The 18269-nt window shown below is 37.6% G+C and overlaps 1 protein-coding gene across 3 annotated transcripts in view; it reads left to right on the top strand.

Annotated features, from left to right (window-relative positions):
- TRDMT1 (tRNA aspartic acid methyltransferase 1) overlaps positions 1–18269 on the top strand; it is a 56478-nt gene that overhangs the window by 28151 nt on the left and 10058 nt on the right. For 2 of the 3 annotated variants that reach the window (XM_074266715.1, XM_074266713.1), the window contains 4 exons: positions 11556–11665; positions 16016–16092; positions 16638–16709; positions 17127–17192. In XM_074266715.1, coding sequence (XP_074122816.1) covers positions 16055–16092; positions 16638–16709; positions 17127–17192 — 176 coding nt within the window. In that variant the 5' untranslated portion in view covers positions 11556–11665; positions 16016–16054. The remainder of the gene's footprint in view (positions 1–11555; positions 11666–16015; positions 16093–16637; positions 16710–17126; positions 17193–18269) is intronic. The other variant, XM_074266714.1, reaches the window with a different exon arrangement.

Below are 18269 nucleotides of genomic sequence, written 5' to 3'. Positions count from 1 at the left end.
TCATACATGTTGTTAATTATTTTAAATGGAGATTACCTTTCTGTATTTTTTTGACTAGTTTTTGTTGGTAACTTAAAGAAATGTTTCATTGTGGGACATAAAAATGAATTTAATATTTCTGCATTTTTGTGAGTTTCAATATACTAATGCATGGTAAACTTTGGTAAACAGCTGAGAATATGTATACTCCTATCCTCATTCAGTAGTCTCAAGAGGTCTTTATATCAACTTGTTCTAAAATTCTATTTAAGTTTCACTTCATTCTTGTTTATTTTTTTTTTTTGTTAGATTTTTCTAGATCTGAAAAGAGCATATTGAAGGCCCCATTGTTATAGTTTTACTGCCTATTTCTTCCTGCAACTCATTTAAGTTTTCCTTTAAGTATTTAGATGATATGTTAGGGATGTAAGAACTTTGGGTCTGTGCTATCCCACAAGGCTGGGGTCCCTGTTCCTCCCAAAGCTTCAAAGGCTTACACAAGGGGTTTTCTATCCTACCCCCAGGGGTGAAGTAAGGGTTTGCTTCTGGGCGTAACAGTCTTGTCTCTTATAATGACTGTTAGTTTTCCCTGATTCTGTCTTTCTTAGTGGACTCGTTTTCCTATTGCCCATAGGTTTCTGGGTAACTTTTTTGGTTCAGTTCTAGGGTAGTAGAAGTCACTTACTATAGTGTCTCATTGGATTTCTTGATCATTATGAAATCTAGTGTGAATATCAGGTTTTTGCTGGATTGACTATATGGTTGCTCAGGATTCTTTCTCTGATCAGTCAGCCATATTGATTGAAAATCAAGATACATAGAATTTCATTGATTGAAGATGGAATTGGGTTGAGGAGTTGATGAAGAATCCAGGCAAGAAAAAAATTAGGGCTTGAATTAGCGCTAGGTTGATATGAAACTTGAGGAAGCAAAGGGCTCAGAGAGCAAAGGACATGGCTTTGTAACATGAATCAGTCAGAAAGACAGGAGGAGAGTAAGAAGCATTGATACAATTGGAGCATAGAAAAGGTATTAAGATAAAGAAGTAAGATGATCTCTTACCACTCATAGTTGAAATATGAAATAGATATTTCTCATAAAATATTGTCATAGATGGTGGTTGTTTTATTAAATAAAATAATATCAATTAATGATGGGGCAAGGTGGCAATTCCTAGTTGGAAACATGAGGGGTGAGGCACAAGGTACATGTGACAAATTCACAATGGCATTCTCTGCCAAAGATCGCCTTTAAGAGGTTATGGACAAAATGAAGAGGTAAAATAGATACCAGGAGTGGCAGTTATGAAATAGATTCAGGAGAGCAGTAGGAAGATTATTATTTGGCAGTGGAAAAGAGAAGTTTCCTAGTGGAAGTCACAGTTAACCCCTGGAATATGCCATTGACTGTCAGGTTAAATCCATAGAACAGTTTAGCACACTAACCCCCAGTGGATTAGCAAGAGAAAAGGATTACCATTGATTGGTGAGCTAACCCTAAAAGGGATTTAGCACCCTAAAAGAGTTAGGTATAACAAAGAAAAAGAAGCCTAGATGAATAAGGGGAAGGGAAAGAGGAAACAGACTCCATGGCAGGCTAACCCCTAAAAACAAAGATGGCATAGGCTGTGGGCAGATTTATACAGGAAATTTAAACTGTGAGGGAGTGGGGGTGAGTGTTGATATCATGATTTGGCTTTTTCTGATTACAGTAAGTTAGGATTTCCAAAGACTTCCACTGGGGTTACTACTGTAAGGTTGAGCTGACCCCCTCAGTGCTCTTCCCACCTGCCTCAGGGAGCTTTACAATCATCAGTGCTTCCTTCAGACTTTTTCTGCCAACCCAGGATCTCATCAATTAGTACCATGCTTCAGGTAAATAATGGGTTAATCATAGTGTTATGGACTCCTGGGTACTCCCCATTTTTATATATTTACAATATTTTTATTGGAAGCTGAGACTTTAGAACATGTCAGTATTTTTTTTTTAAATAAAGGCTTTCTCAGTATCTATCCTAGGCCTTGTGTCAATCTGACTGAGATTAGTCAGTCAGATCTGACAGATCTCAACAATTGCTGGTGAGCTTGGTTGTCATCCCTGCTGCTGATTTTCATATCTACGTATTCTGTCTTACTCTCTTTCCTGGTCTTCTATCCTGTGTCAACAGTTGCCTTTTGAATGTCTCAGATAAGATGTCCTGCAGGCAAACTTAACAAGTGTACAGCAGAACTTCCGGTTACTGGCTCGGGGAAACAGCATTTTCTTGGTGTTAGCCTAGCTTCCAACCTTAGTGTCATCGCTTCTCCCTTGGATTACTTTATGTATCCAGTCGTGGAATTTTTTTGCTTTTTTTGTATTCTCAGTGTGTAATCCAGTACCTGGCACATGGTAAGTCCTTAATAAATGCAGACTAACTTGGATGCTTGGGAGATAGGGAGAAGCCAGAAGTGTTATGAAATTACATATGTTGGCATACTTTATTGCTATTGTGATTTTATTTCTTTGACATCCTATTCAAAAAGAAAATATGATTTATTAACCTGAAGATTTCTTTGCTTAAGTGCTTAATGTGAAATTAAAAGTACTTCTAATATAGTCTTTTAAATTTATGTGCACACATTGCTCCTTTCTTCTCCCACAAGGCTGCCAGAATGTTGACTTTCCTATTGTATTTGATGTTTAACAAACTACTAATTTTGGGCAGATTTATGGGAAATTAAGCAAAGTGATAAATTTTTATTCTTGGCAAAAGTCAGTATTTAGTTAAGTGGCAAAAACTGCTTGCCTTGCAATAGAAAATAACTATTAGATAATCCTTTTTCTGCATTAACATTATTCATGATGAGACTGAAATAGTTAAAGCTTCATTGCAAATAATAAAAAAAGTGTCAGCCAAAGTAACTTAAGAACTGTTTTGATACACCTATAAACCATGTTGGTTACACATAAAAATTCATCTTATCATATTATATAAAAAGGATTTCTGTTCCAGTGTTCAACAGTGATAAGGAAAACTAGTACCTTGCAGTTATTGTTATGCTAAATACTATATAACATTTTTATTGTGATTTTGTCCTATATAGCAGAGTCTATGTAAATTTTTGTTTGTGATTATAGACGCAGTATTCCTGTTATCAAACAATTCCTATTCTCAAATTCATTGAACTTCTATTCCAATATTTGTTGGATCTATGAGCTTATCAATATTGGTAATGCTTTCTTTGATTCAGATTGTAGCCTATCTTTGTCTTCTTCTGGGTGGGATGTTTTGCCCTCTTGTAAATTCTCCTGGGGGTGGGGGCCTGTTTCTGATGCAGAGAGACCTTCTTCTACTTCTCTATATTTGGTGGGGCTGACCCAGGAGATCTGACTCTTCCTCCAACTCCCTTTCTGAGCTGCTTTTTTGAGGACAGTACTTGTCTTGAATGAGATCCTTTTATTTGTTTTTTAAACACTTCTTGTGCTTTAGTCTTCATTGATAAAGTGCTCTGGCCAACTTAACTCCCTCAAGTGAAGCATCTTCTTTCTCTGGAAAGGTAAGGAAATGTGTCCTAGGTACTTCATTTTTCCAGCTTTTAGATATTTGGACCAGGTGGCTCAAAGTGAATATAAACAGCACTTGTTTCTGTTTTGGCCAGAAACCTTGAGCACCTTCCTTTCTCTTCCCTGACCTTAATCACTGAATGGGTGTTGCCTTAGTCAAATTAAGACCTGGGAAAGATCTTAAATTAAGGTCAAGGTTTCTCACTGCATCCAGAGTCTTCTCCAGTCTGGCCACTGGATTCTGATGGTTCTGGCGGAGAAAGTGAGACTGATGATCTTGCACACTCCTCCCTCACTTAAATCCAATTTACTTTCATGTCATGCATCATGTCCAGGATGTCATAGTGAGAGCCAAGGGCAAATAACAAACTGGTGATTTAGGAAGAATGATTAAGTCATTTTTCTTATGGTCATAAAGCTCAATAAGTTGACTAGCATATTTTCCTTTTGTTCCTCAATCCTTCACTCTTAACTAAATCAATCAGACTAGATCCCACTTCCTTCTGCTGCTTTCCTATAGAATAAAACATACTGCCCAAGAAAGAAAAATGGAGCGTTCATCATAGGATCTTCTTTTTTAGGGCCTGAAGGAACGCTCAGGGGGTGTTGCGTTTGGATCCTCATTGTAAGAAGTCGTCTAGTTTAAGTGGCTCATTTTACACAAGAGAAAATTGAGACCCCTCCAAGTCTGGTCATACTGGCCGAAGTGTTTGTAGCAGGGTTTTATAGTAGGGCCTTTAACTTGATCTTCAGTACTTTCACACAGCCTTTAGCAAAGTTATTCCTTTTATTTATTTAATTAATCTAAATCCGTCTTCATGACATTTAAGCCCATTTCTGCTTGTGTTGTCTAAGCTGGGCCATGCGGACAATCTCCTCCTTTTAGCCTGCATCCTAATGGTAGGTTCTTTAGGAACTGCCTGTCTTATGGCAGCAGATTCTCTAAGGGCTTTGCCTGCCTTAGGGGTGGTTCATTAGAAGTTAGTCTGTTAATGGTCTTCCCCCTTATTAATGGCAAATTTTGCTAGGGAACTTTGTTTCCCTTCTTAACAGCTAAAACTCCCTTTTGGAACTTAATTCTGTCAGTAAGTGGCAAAGTAATAAAATCTTTGCCTCTTGATTTGGAAATGGTCTAAGCCTAGAAATTTCTTTGAGTCACCTCATTATAATGGCTTGAGACATATATTTTTGGATCCAAGCCCCTTCTCCCCAATATTAGGTAGACAATGGTATGGAGAAAGTCCTGAAACCCCCATTTATTTTGGGTTTTAGCCATGCCCCATCGGTGTTCTACTACTCTGTTGTTGCCCTGGGGTCACTGAGAGGTTAAATAATTTGCTCAGGGTCTGGGAGCCAGGATAGGACTAAGGAGAGGCTTGAACCCATGGATTCCCATGGTTCTGTGTCATGCTGCTTCCCTTTGAAGTTTCATAAGAAAGCAAAAGGCTTCATAACCCACCAAAATGTCAAATGCTGAACTGATCTCCTAAGATTAATCTTCATTCAGGCATTCTTTTTTTTGATAAATAAATTCCTCTCTTTCCATTGAGGATTCAAAAGAGAACTATTTGAATATCAAAGAATGAAAAGAGAGAGAGAAAGAGAAACTCTTGTTAAAATTGATAAGCCCTCAAATGTGATTATGCTTAAAAAGTGAGATGAAAACTGAAGGATGTCCTCTCATGTCACTACACGATCTTATTGGAAAAAGTTTGCTCCCCAGAAATCAACTTTTGGTATATTCTTGTTTTCTTCTAAGAATTAATGCATAGTTAAATCTAATCTTAATTTTCTAAATGTAAGATTAAATACCATACCATGAAATCACAGATTCAGTTTTGATTCTTGTCAGATAAATTACATTTTTTGTAATTTTTATTTTCATTTTTAAGGTAATGTTTTTTTTTTTTAATCAAATCTTTTCTTCCTTAATATTTGCTATGATATCTTGGTCCCTATTTTAGGTGAATTCACGTATTTTTAATGAATTATTCTCAGGTAACAACAACTTCTTTTATTTTACTTTTAACAAAATCTGTTTTTCCCCCCCTCTAATACAGTGTATAATGCACACATATCTTATTTATATATATGCACACATACATTCACATATTTATTCCCATACATTTATAGAAGTAAATTCCCTTATATTTTTCCCACTAGTATCTAGTATCACTAGTATCATTTTCTGATATTTTGGAAACTTTTGTGACATAAATTATGTCATATCAGAGAATGATCTATTGGACTTCCTTTGGTAGCAACCCCCTCCCAATGTTTTTAGTCTTACCTCAATATATCTCTGTTTCCAAAAAGGTACGTGTAAGGGTAAGGATAGAGGGAATAGGAGAGGTGCGGAAATCAAATCAGGGTCTCAAGTTGCTGGTTAAGGACTTGGAAGTCATCTTGGGACTTTGGAACATCTTGCAGCTCAACCTTGAGAGCCCAGAACAATTTGGTTTCTCTTCCCATTAGACTTAGGATAACTGACTCAGGACTGGGCCAGAGCCATAGGGTACCTGCCAGTAGACTAATCCTGTTCCTGTGCCATTTCCATGGACTTCATTCCCCAAGCTGAGCGACTAGCTCCCTGTTCTGTGTCCTGGCAAGTAGCCTCCAGGGGCTCGGCAGAGGCACAACCAGAAGCAGTAGCTGTGCTGGCTTCTTGTCATGTCAGCACAATTATGAGCTCATTTTCCTAGAGACTTTGTTGGAGAGACTGATGGTGCTGTGATCTCCATTCTCACCAAACCCCATATAAATTTGTGTCTCCTCCACTTTGGCTGACAGCTTTGCAATGTCTGGCCCTGTGCCCTCATCTTCCTTTCCATCTAATCCCTGCTGGGTTGCCTTCCTCCTCACTTGGCATCTTTCTCCTTACCACTCCTCCAACTCTGCCCTATAATCTCTATTTATATTTTGCTAAGTCTTGGCTTTTTATAACTCTCTAAAATATATATGGAAGTGTCAGAGTTTCAGCGTCTTCATTCGTAGTCATCTCATTTGTATGAATTTTTCCCCTAGTGTTTTTGACTGGGTATCACCTGCATGAAGATGTTGTCCCATTCTTTTATCTTTAAATCAGCTTTAACTTTGCTGTCTGTTTTCACATGATGTCCCTTTCCCTTGTACTTTTTACATTCTAGCTGGGATATGTCAGCTATATACATATTTGTATATGTATGTGTGTATATATATATATATATATATATATATATGTATATATATATGTATATATATATATAAATGTAATATATGCTAATATAATATATAATACAATAAATGTATATATGTATATATAAAGATACACACCTATATATGTCTCCCATACCAATAATTAAATTTCCCTTACACGCTTCCTTATCTCTCTTAAGTGAGATTTTTCTCTTTCTTTGAGCCCTAGCTAGTTGTCCCCTTCTCAGTGAATGCTAGCTGATTCCCTCTCCTAGAGGTGTTTCTTTCCTAAAATGTATTACATGACTTTGGCTACACATGCGTCCACTAACTTCCTGTCTTGTGTTTTAGTTGTTTGTGTACCTCTATCACCCAATCCCCATCCCTCCATACACACGTTAGATTTGAAGCTCCTTGAAGACAAGGATTTTGTTCCCTTTCATCTTTACATTGGCTGTTCTGCCTAGTTTCAACTCCATCGAACAGGATGCTATTTGCTGGTTAAGTTCATCTCTTCTACTTTTCACCACCATGTTGCTAATTCAAGTCTTCACTGATACCATCTCCTTCAGCCTCCTTTCCCTTCTGGTTGGAGGTGTCCAATGCCTTTATTAAATAAAGGACGAAATCTGGACTTTGGGATGTACTCGACTCAGCATTGGCTGCCCTGCCTGATTTCAGCTCCATGAAACAAGATGCCCCTGTGCCATGTTAGTCTTCCCTCCCCCTTTCCTGCTTCCTTCTGAGTGTTGTCTTCCCTCATTAGATTATAAACTCCTTGAGATTAGGCTCTGTTTTTTCTTTTTATTAATTAACACTTATAGGTACTTAATAAGTATTTGTTGTTCTGTTCTGTTTGAATTTGTTGTAGCTACTTAATAAATATTGGTTATTCAGTTATGTCATCATTTGGGATTTTCTTGGCAAAGGTAGTGTGGTGGTTTGCCCTTTCTTCAGCTCATTTTACAGATGAGGAAACTGAGGCACACGGGGTTAAGTGACTTGCCCAGGGTTACAACTATTAAATTTGAACTCAGTAAGATATGTCATCCTAACTGACCCGACCTGCGGGTCTCGAACTAAGGGGGTCTGAAGCCACGTGCAACCTGTAAGCAAAGCTAGTAAGGCAACAACCTGGGAATGGGTGAAGAAAGCAAGAGGCGGAGACAACTCTGTGCAAAGCAGAATAGCTCATTTATTGAAGGAAAGTACAAGGCTTATATATATTTCCAGAGTATAGGTTTGAAAAAACAGTTCTGTGACTACGTGACTAGGGGAACGTTTGATGATTAAGGAACATCTGGTGTTAGATATGTGTGACCTTGTGATATTTTATGGCAGGATGTTCTCATGCTTCACTGTATTGCTTATCAGTTCTTGGTATTTGGGGTGTGGGGCAGGGGCTCCAGCACCTAACTCCAGGTGCAGCAGATCTGTGCTCAATAATTGGTCATTGGGTTGGATTTGCATCCTCATCTTTCTAGAAGTACTTTTCACATAGGTGTTGAGTAAATATTTATTGAATTGAATTTTGAATCTATATCTGAAATCCTCATCATATTTACAGACAACATCAAAGTGGAGAGGAATAAATAATATATTGAATGACAAAATCCAAAAAGTTCTTGAAATGTTAGAGGATTGGGCTAAATCAAATAAGATGACATTTAATAGGAATAAATGTAAAATCTTACATAGGTACAAAAAAAAAATCAACCTTGCAAGTATAAGATAGAGACATGATTAGACCACAGATAGTCTGAAAAGTATATGAGCTCTTTGTGAGTTCCATTTAAATCAGCAATGTGATATGGAAGCCAAAAAGTCAATAGAGTCTTGGGTTATATCAGGAAAAGTACAACTTCTGAAATATCAGGCTCATTTGGAGAAGAAAAGACTCACTCTGAAAGGGAACAGAGAGGGGAAATGATGAGAACTGTCTTCAAGCACTGGACCCCAAATGGAAATGGTAGACAAATTGAAGCTTGATTTCAAGGGAAGGTAAGCCTCCTAAGCTTTCTGTCTTTATATCTCTAACACCTCCACAATACCTGACATAAAATACTTTACTAATACTTGTTGATTGATTGGATGTCCTGTCTTTGGGGATCTAGATGGTTTCTAGTCAGTATGGGATAGTAGGGATTCCTTTTGTGTATAAATTGTACTAGATAGTTGCAGAGGACCCTTCCAAATATCAAATTCTGTATTTCTATTATTTAGGATTTTATGTCAGACTCATGGAATTGTTCATATTTTAAAAATAATTAGCAAATCTAGAAATACATTTCCGTGATTACTTTTGCTTTGACTTTTAACTAAATTGGATTTCAGAGGAAATTAAATCTGTGTATTCGGTATTTTTGTAATAACCCTCTAAAAGAACTTATTAATATTTACTCAGATATCTATGTATCTCCTTAACATCTTCTTTTTAAAAGAGACAGGAATGATGCTTTATTAATCCTGATAGGAGACTTTCAGCAATTAATTCAGAGTCCCTGAAGTTTTTGTGTGGTCTCATAATATCTCATATATCTCATAAAAGTCATACTGTATTAACATGAATGCTTACTTTTAGCAATTGTTTGTGTTGGTCTTACACTAGATGTCAGTGTTAGCATACATGGGTAGTTCTTACAGGTGTGATTATGATGAGGTCATTAAAGTGTTACACCTGTATGTGAGGTACAGTAGTGTTTGTAACTGCTCAGTACCCATTTATAAGTATGTATGTTGTTCATCTGGTATGTGATTTAATTCAACAAATATTTAACACCTTCTGTGTGCTCAAATAGGGCATCGAGATGGCACAATAGAGTGCTGGACCTGGTGTTAGGGAGACATGTTCCTCAGTTCAAATCCAGCATCAGATACTGACTAGCTGTGGGATCCTGGACAAGTCACTTAACCCTGTTTGCCTCAGTTTTCTCATCTGTAAAAATGAATTGGAGAAGGAAATGGCCAAGTATCCACCTTATCTTTGCCAAGAAAACCAAAATGGGGTCAGACACGACTTAAATGATATTTAGACCATACCAGCTGTATGAAATGCTAAAGAAGAGACGAAGGTTGGGTTTCCTTTTGGAAAGTATTGGGATAAAACCTACTATAGAAAATTTCCCAATGACTACTTTATCTTCACAAACTTAATTTAAGCTTCTGACATATTGTGGCCTTCATTTTGGATAATTTTAAAGAGATCTTTGATTTCCTATTGAAGCTCACCAATATTGTGAGCCAGTTCTTTAATAGAAAGGGTGGCTGAGTCATCATCACTTATCTCTTTTCATATCTATTACTTATCTCAAGATGTTTTTAAAAAGTTATGTATTAGATCTTGGTTTGCCAACATCTTTATATTGCTCTTTTCAGTGCTGCTACTAATCTATTTACTGCTCCAAGAATTCATTTTCTTTACTGGAGGTTTTTTAAAAAAAATAAACATAAGATACTCTTTTGAGAATTTTTGTCATTTGCTGATCTTAGAGTCAGATACACAGGAAGACATAGAGTTAATTATTGATTATTGAGTAGATTAAGTGCCATAGGGTGGATTTCCAGCACCACTGAAAGAGACAAAGGTCACACATGTCACCTGATGTCAGTCAATCTCAACTTTGCTGAATACCTAAGATGAATGAAAGCTTCTAAATGATGTTGAAAATTGTGAATATTTTCTTCAGAAATTATCTAAAACTTATTTCATAAAAAGTTTGTTCAATGAAAGGTACAATAAGTCATTAGTGATAATCTTGAACTAAGCTTAATTCTTGAAATGAATTTCAGGAAGAATAAAGAAAAATTCACAATTATGCAAACTGGTCTTTAAATACTACTTTCCCATTTCCTTGTGCCATCATTAGTTTTCTGGGTCATTGCTGCAGGATCTCTCCTAGACGCCTTTTTAGTTGAGATAAGGTCAGTACCCTCAAAATAAGATTTTTCTTTTTTAAAACCCTCCTAATTAGCTTTACATTAAAAAGCTAAGATACTTAAATGGCAATATACTACTTTCCAATGAAAGGCATATACAATGCAAAAGCAACCCAAATTTTAAAGCTTATCCTCCAGGAGCCAACTCAGACCCTTGGGTCCCCTCTAGTCATTCTCTATTGTCCTCTAAACACAATTGTATTGAATATGGGTTTTTTTCAGGCCCACTTCCCACAGTGGTCTACTCTTTTGGGTTTGGTTCCAAGTTTCTTCCAACTTGTAGCTACTTCTAGATACTTCAGCTGGTGTGCTACCAACATTGGTGCTGAAATATGAGATGAACATATATTTCATGAAATGATGTTTCTTGTTACCTTTGGATATGCTGTGAAATCAGTTCCATTAACTGTGTCAAAGAAAAGCCAATGAACTCTCCTGTTTAGTTTCACCTTCTTTCTGTCTTCCAGTTTCCTTTGTGGTGGGAATTTGTCAAGATGAGATTCTGTTCCTCCATTAGGAGGTCCATTTGATGATTACTGGGCAAAGATTTCACATTTAGCGTACCAGTCAGCAAGTTTTGTTTGCTCAGTGGCCATAGCCAAAGAGCTAATTATCAGTCGGCCAGCCTGTTGATGTGCTTAGCTGGGATGGTCTTTGGAAAGTAGGTATAGTCTGTTGCTGGGACCCCACTCGAGGCTATTCCTGCTTGGGAGATGGAACTTTCCAAGCTTCTTGAACCACTGGTGGGGCCTCCAAGAGTCATCTTGGCCCAAAGAGGCATTGGGATAGGACTTTATTTATCTGAGAGTGGTTAAAGGTATTGTTATTTTATGGTGTCTTCCTAGTGGCCAAAATGCCATTCCTTTCTGCTTCCTCTTTTTAAACAGTAGAGCATCTTCTAAATGTTTAATTTATCGTTGCAGACAGCTCTGTATCTGCAGAAGTGGTGGCTGCTATTGATGTAAACACTATTGCGAATGAAGTATACAAGCATAATTTTCCTCATACACAATTATGGGCCAAAACTATTGAGGTGAGTAATGATTATTGTTTTTAATAAATATGCAGCAGAGAAAGTATATTTGCCACTTCAAAAACGAGGGCCGCATAGCCTGTGACGAATGCCATTTTAATTCAGGGACATCCATCACTCTTGTAGAACAGAGGACTAAAACCAAATTTTTCAACTTGGTGAGAGAGATGTTGCTTAGGAATACTCTGCTTTGACTTCTTGTACTTTTCTTAGCAATTTCCACTGGAGGTTGGAAAGAAACACTGGTGGGTGTGAACTTTAGATTCAGGCCTTCCCCTGAAGTGGAGCTGAGATACCTACCCGCAAGAGCAGGATTGGGCCAGTGCTGAGAGCCCTTTGCACTGCTTATCACTTTGTAATGAGTATTGAGGAGACAGCCAGCCAAAAATGTCGTGAGAGTCTTGGACAAAAACAAAACAAAATACTGAGTGAGTCCGTCAGAGGCTTTTCCTCTGCAGACCAAACTGGAAGTTATATAATAGTTCTCTGAGTTAATAGGAATATTTCTGTGAAGTAAACATTTTCTTTTCTGAGGAACCGGGGGGACAAAAAAGAGGCCTTTCCACTGGAAAATGGGCAGAAAACAGGCTTGGGGTTCTGGTAAGAGCCTAGAATATTGCTGGGCTAAGAAATGGGCACAACTGCAGGCCTTGGGATTTTTTGCTATGAAAGATTTTCTCCTCGTTTCTTTATATATTTGGGTGGCTAAAAAGCAGAGTGAGTGATTTCATACTCTTGTGGGAATATTTATAGGGAGAAGGAAGCCATGTGCAATGTTTGTGGCTTTGGGTGGATGGAAGCTGGTTTGGGTGAGAGTGGGGGTATGGGAGCTTGTAGAGAGAGTGATTATGGTGCATGTCTGTTGAATGAGTAAGGGGGATGTGAGTGGGAATCTAGCAGTGCATTTTGGGAATCATCTGAGAGAGCTTTTAGCAAGGGCTCTGTGGAGGTTGCCATGGGTAGCTCCTTTGTCTGTGTGGCCATTGTGACTTCTCAAAAACAATCACAGAGGTAGATACCTTTGGCTGCTTGTAATCCCAGTCTTGCTCTCTCTGTCCCAGTGACACACACATCTGCCATATATTAATGAGTGGTGGGCTGTGATGAAAACCACAAGAAGGAAATTTGTGTAGTTCCTATTGACTGGGGACATGTCAGAGCTCATCTCTGGATTTCTGGAGAATATCTTGGGAAGTGGATGTCATAAATGACCGAAGAGACTCAAGAGCAAGAAGTGAAAGATGCCACAAATTCTAGACTTTTCAAGAGCCTCAGAACTGTTTACTGTAAATATACTGTTCAAGAAGGAAGAGGGCACTAAATATGGAGAGTCCACATGACAAACAATGAGATTTATTGTCTTAATAGACAGGAAGTGACCAGTTGATTAGAGCAAAAGTCAGTAAATGTCACACCAGAAGAAAGGATAAAGATTAGAAGATAGTGGCTAGACACATCCTGCTTAAATAAGATACTCATTACCCAAAGTGTAGGAAAGACCTTGTTTTTTGTCAAGTAGATTGCACCAGCCTCTAACCTATGGGTAGCTAGAGCCAAATAAACAGAGCAGGAGAGAGATACAAGAGTCAGGATACAAACAGAAGTTTAATTTCTGAGTGAGAAAAAACAAGTTTGTAAATGTAAGTCCCCTCTACCCCCAAGAAAGAGGGCTCAACACTGCTGATGGTGGGGCCACTTATATACATGGAGGGGGTCGGCCCACAATAAAATCCTTTTTAGCTCTTGATGTACTTCTCTTGATTAGTATTTCTTGGAACTATACAGCTGTCCTTTGGTCCTGTGAGCACAGTCATTGCCTCAAGTTTTGGGGGATTGTGGCCAGTCTGTGGGACATGGAACCAGAGTTCTGTGATGGGAACAGGGGTACAGTCCCTATCAGTGACAAGAAAACAGGAATTGTGAAAATGTGATGGATGGCCCTAGGAAAAAGGGGAAGCATTTGGTGCTGGTCCAAGCAACACACTTTGCTAGAGGGTGATATCATTCTGAACGCAAAGGATTGTTGTTATGTTAAGCTTTGGACATAGCCTGCTTTCTGGACCTTAGCCCTGGGAAACGGGGCATATCCAAAATATTTTAACATTCTATTACCATTTCCTAGATAATTTTGACAGATCCAAAACAATCACCACAAGGAGGCAGCTGAAGGACCCTAGAAATTGCCTCATTTGGCTAGTATTCTTCTTGTTAACTGGAAAGATTTGGCACCCCAGGGCAAAAACAATTTGGAATACAGTCTCACTTAAAAAGCCTTATGGAGGATGAAGGAAGCTCAAGAGCAGAATCATATAAGAAAACAGTGAAGGGCCATTGAAGAGAAAATGAGCCTCCATGCAGGGATTCATTGACCCTTGTGGTAATCTGGAGAAGCCTACAGAGAGCCAGGAGCCCATCACGAGGTCCACGATTCAGGTGTCTTGTATGAGATGGCATTAGATCCTGAGCTTTTCACTCTTGTTCTTTCCACTGGTATCTCATAGTCTGGGTGGGCACTAGGACCCACCTTTTCCTTGTGTGCTGTCTCCTGAATATCCTTCCCAGGCGCGGTTGGAGATCACCGGCTCTTCGCTTGAAAATCTGGCAAGCACCATGTCATTACCCACAATGGAGAAGCAAAGCATGAAAAATATCCTTTGCTTAGATTATGACGTGCAGCTGGCTAAATGAGCCTGTCCATATGTGCATAACAGGAACTGCCGAAGGACAATGAGCTTGGCCCAGGATTGAGGAGGAACAGGAGATGAAATTGGTTCACATTTGTCAAATTGCACAGGGTTTCTCTGACCCAAACTGCTCATCGTCATTAAAACCCATCTTTTAAACACAAGCATTCTCTTGATGTTACTCTGTGCATGTGAGTTGTGGAACAGCATGATCTTGAAGGAATTAAAATAGAAACAACTGAAGAAAAATGGATAAAGTGTGTGTATGTGTGTATGTGTGCATGTGCACATATGTGAGTGTGAGGCCAGAGCATCTTACCATTTCATTGTAAGAAGTTTTGTGTAATAAATGTTATAAAGGGAAATATATGCCAGAAAAAAATGGGTCATGAATCAAGAGTGCGACAATGAATGGTGTGTTGATAATCCTGAAATATTAAAAAAGTAAAAGGAAAGAATCCAGTGAATTGGGTGAATTCGTTTTGCATGGTCTAAGTAGGACAACATGGCTACAAGTTGAGCAGATTTTAAAAGACATCAGTAGAAGGCGAGTCCACATTAACTAATGTAATCATGGATCCATCGAAAGTACCAAAATCAGAGCACGGAACTGCAGAATTTCCCTCTCCCTCGGCCATAATTGGTCTTTAATGTTTGCTTTATGTTTCTCCTTTTTCTTATATGTCAAAATTTCCATTAAGTTGTTGTCTTTTTGTCAGGAATACCTGAAAGCCTTTCAAGTCATGAAATGTTCTCCCCCATAGACACACAAACCCTTCCCCCCCCCCATTCAGGATAGGAACTACAGAATTCTTAATAGTTCTTTCATAGTATTGCTGCTGCTCATTGGATAAACAGAGCAACCTGGTTTCTTTTGCATTCTCTCCTCAATCTGGTTCCTTTCTCATCTTTAAGATGTTTTTAAGGCTGGCTTTGAAGAATTATATCATATGGATCCCATGTGGATCAGTGGAAAGAGTTGACTGTTTAATCTGAAGAAAAAAAGACTTTGGGATGGGAGGTGGGCAGGAGAGCATCCTGCGGCTGATGAGACTGCTGACCAGAGGTGGACAAGATCCCGGAGGCTCCAGGACTCACACCTGAGCTCAGGAGCTCACGCACAGCATTGTCTGAATTCCCATTCTTTATAAATGCACTTTGAAATCTAAAGTGCATTTTCAAAGTTAAGCACTAATTTAAAGTAATTATAGAACAAGCTCTCTCCACTTCTAGTTCCACCACATACAAAGAGTAAAGCAAAAAGGGAGGGGTGGAGGGAGTGCTGGAGCGGGAGGCAGGAGACCATGATTCCAGTGGAAGTTCTGCTGGTGCTGGCTTTGGTGGCTTTGGGCTTAAGTCCTTGGCACCTCTGACACCTGATCCCTCAGCTATGGAGAATGTCACCTGTACTGGGTTTCTCATGGGATTCTTTTTTTGTTGTTGTTTTGATGAGCAGTTGGGGTTAAGTGACTTGTCTAGGGTCACACAGTAAGTAAATGTTAAATTTCTTAGGTCCTATTTTAACTCAGGTTCTCCTAATCATTGTGGCTGCCCCTCATGGAATTCTTATGACTAGTGGGAAAATATAAAGTTCTAAATAAAGGTAACATTACTTATTCCTTCCCTCCTTTTTTTAAAATCCTGTCTGTTCTTCTAAATTATATAGGGAATTACGCTACAAGAATTTAATCAGCTGTCTTTCAATATGATTTTAATGAGCCCTCCGTGTCAGCCATTTACAAGGTAGTTATAATAAATAAATTTCTACTGGGGAAGATACTTGTGAAGAATTTGTAAAGGATACCCCTTTTTACTTCTTGTCAATAGAATGCATTATATTCATAAGCCTTTATTACTATGTAATCTGACCCATATGTTCTAATATTTATCCATTTTTATAACTATTGCTTGATGACTTTTTCTTAAGTAGCCCACCTTAATATGTAATGTGATTTATTGTGGAATAGCCTGCATAGTTAAGAGCCTGGATATAGTGTAAATTCCATTCCAAAGCTCAATTGTAAAACAGTTGTTGAGAATGCAGAATATGTTTTTCCATAGAAACATTGCTCTGAAAGGTGGTTGGATTTTCAGTGCAAACCACAAAATCCTGTTTGACTCATACTTTGGTCCTTTTGAATATTAAATAATTTGAATAGGGGAAGCACACTAATTTCTCTCTGAACAACAGAGTTAATCATGATTTTCAGAATAATTTGTGATTTGGATTTTTTTTTTTTTTTTTGTGATTTGGATTTTTTTCATGCTTGTGTTCTTTATCCCTCTAGAATTGGCCTACAGGGAGATGTGACTGATCCAAGGACAAAGAGTTTCCTTCATATTCTTCATATTCTCCCAAGGTATAGCCACAGACCGTTCTTGATTTAACTTGGGAGCTAGAAGGTATCTTAAACTTAGCTCACCTTGTTCAACTCTCATTTTGCAGATTTATGACACCCAGAGAAATTAAATATTAAAAACAATTGTGACCCATTGAGTTAAAGGCAGAGCCAAGACTAGAACTCATGTCTCTGTCTCTCAGTCTGTTGTGTTTTATAATTATATTGTCTAAAAGGAATTTGCTTTAAGTTTACTTCTGACATGATAATTTGGCCGAGCTCTATTTATCTCCACAAGATACATGAATAATGTACCTTTTTGAAGCATTAGTAATGAACTCATTTTACTTTGTGAATGAGTTGGAAAATGCTTTTCCATAATAGTGTGGATTTTGTTCTTTTCTTGTAATATAATTTACAGAATTTTTTTTTTTACAGGCTGCAAAAATTACCAAAATATATCCTTTTAGAAAATGTTAAAGGATTTGAAGTGTCTTCTGCCAGGTAAAATATATTAGTCTTGATTGCGTTTAAAAGCCAGTTGGTCTTACAACTGGAGCTATTAAAATGGCCACTTCAGAAATAAGTATGTTCAGATACTGAAATATAAGATTTATATAGGTATAAAATAGAATCATAGTTCTTTTAATAAAAACATTAAATTTTTTGTGATATGCCTACTGATTTTTTAAAATTTTCATTTTGGACTAATTCATGAAATGTTGCTTTAAACAACATATTTCAAATAATATAATTAATTGCCTGTAACCAAACTCTACTGTCACATTGTGAATTAATATTAATTAATTAATATTCAAGAAAGGTAGAGTAGCTAGATGACCAGCTTGGCAGTAGGGGGATCATTTGGATCCATTTCCTGCCTCTGACACATACTGACTTATGAACTTCAGTGTCTTAGTGCCCTCCCTAAAATTTTAAGTTACAGCTGAGCTGTCATATGCATTACTGAAGAAAATTTCCACATACCTTCTCAGCACCAAGGAAATCATAGATCTGGACCTCGCCCTCCCCCCCCAAAAAAAAAAAACACCTTAAACTCTTCAAATACAAAATTTAATTTAACAAATTTAACAGATAAAGTGAAAATAATTAGATACTCATAAATATAAAGAAAAATATAATGGCTGTCCATCTTTGTGGAAAGCAGTTAAAATTCTAAATTTCATTCATTTAAGAGGCACTTATCCATATAAACAAGTTATTTACTCTTTGTTGTTCCATAGTGTCTAAAATAGTGTAATAAATGAAATAGGTCCTTAAAATATTCTTTGATTTTTATTAAATGATAACTAATCTTTAGAATATTAATCTATCTCTGCTACTTATTAGCAAAATGATCCCTTAACTCATCTGAAACTTACTTCTTCACATATACATTAATAGCAGTTTTCTGTGTTTGTAAGTACATTAATTTTGCCAAAAACATGGAACTATTTTTTACATTTGGTATTAGCAAACAATGATTTAAGTGCTACTAGATGCCAAACACTGTGCTAAATACTGAGGCTGCAAAGAGGGAAGTAGCCTCTACACTTAAGGAGCTTACAAATTCTATTGGGG

Source organism: Sminthopsis crassicaudata, chromosome 5 (genome assembly GCF_048593235.1).
Source record: "Sminthopsis crassicaudata isolate SCR6 chromosome 5, ASM4859323v1, whole genome shotgun sequence".
In the NCBI taxonomy this organism is placed as follows: domain Eukaryota; kingdom Metazoa; phylum Chordata; class Mammalia; order Dasyuromorphia; family Dasyuridae; genus Sminthopsis; species Sminthopsis crassicaudata.
Note: the sequence above shows the minus strand (reverse complement) of the source record. Positions and strands in the feature narration are given on the sequence as shown.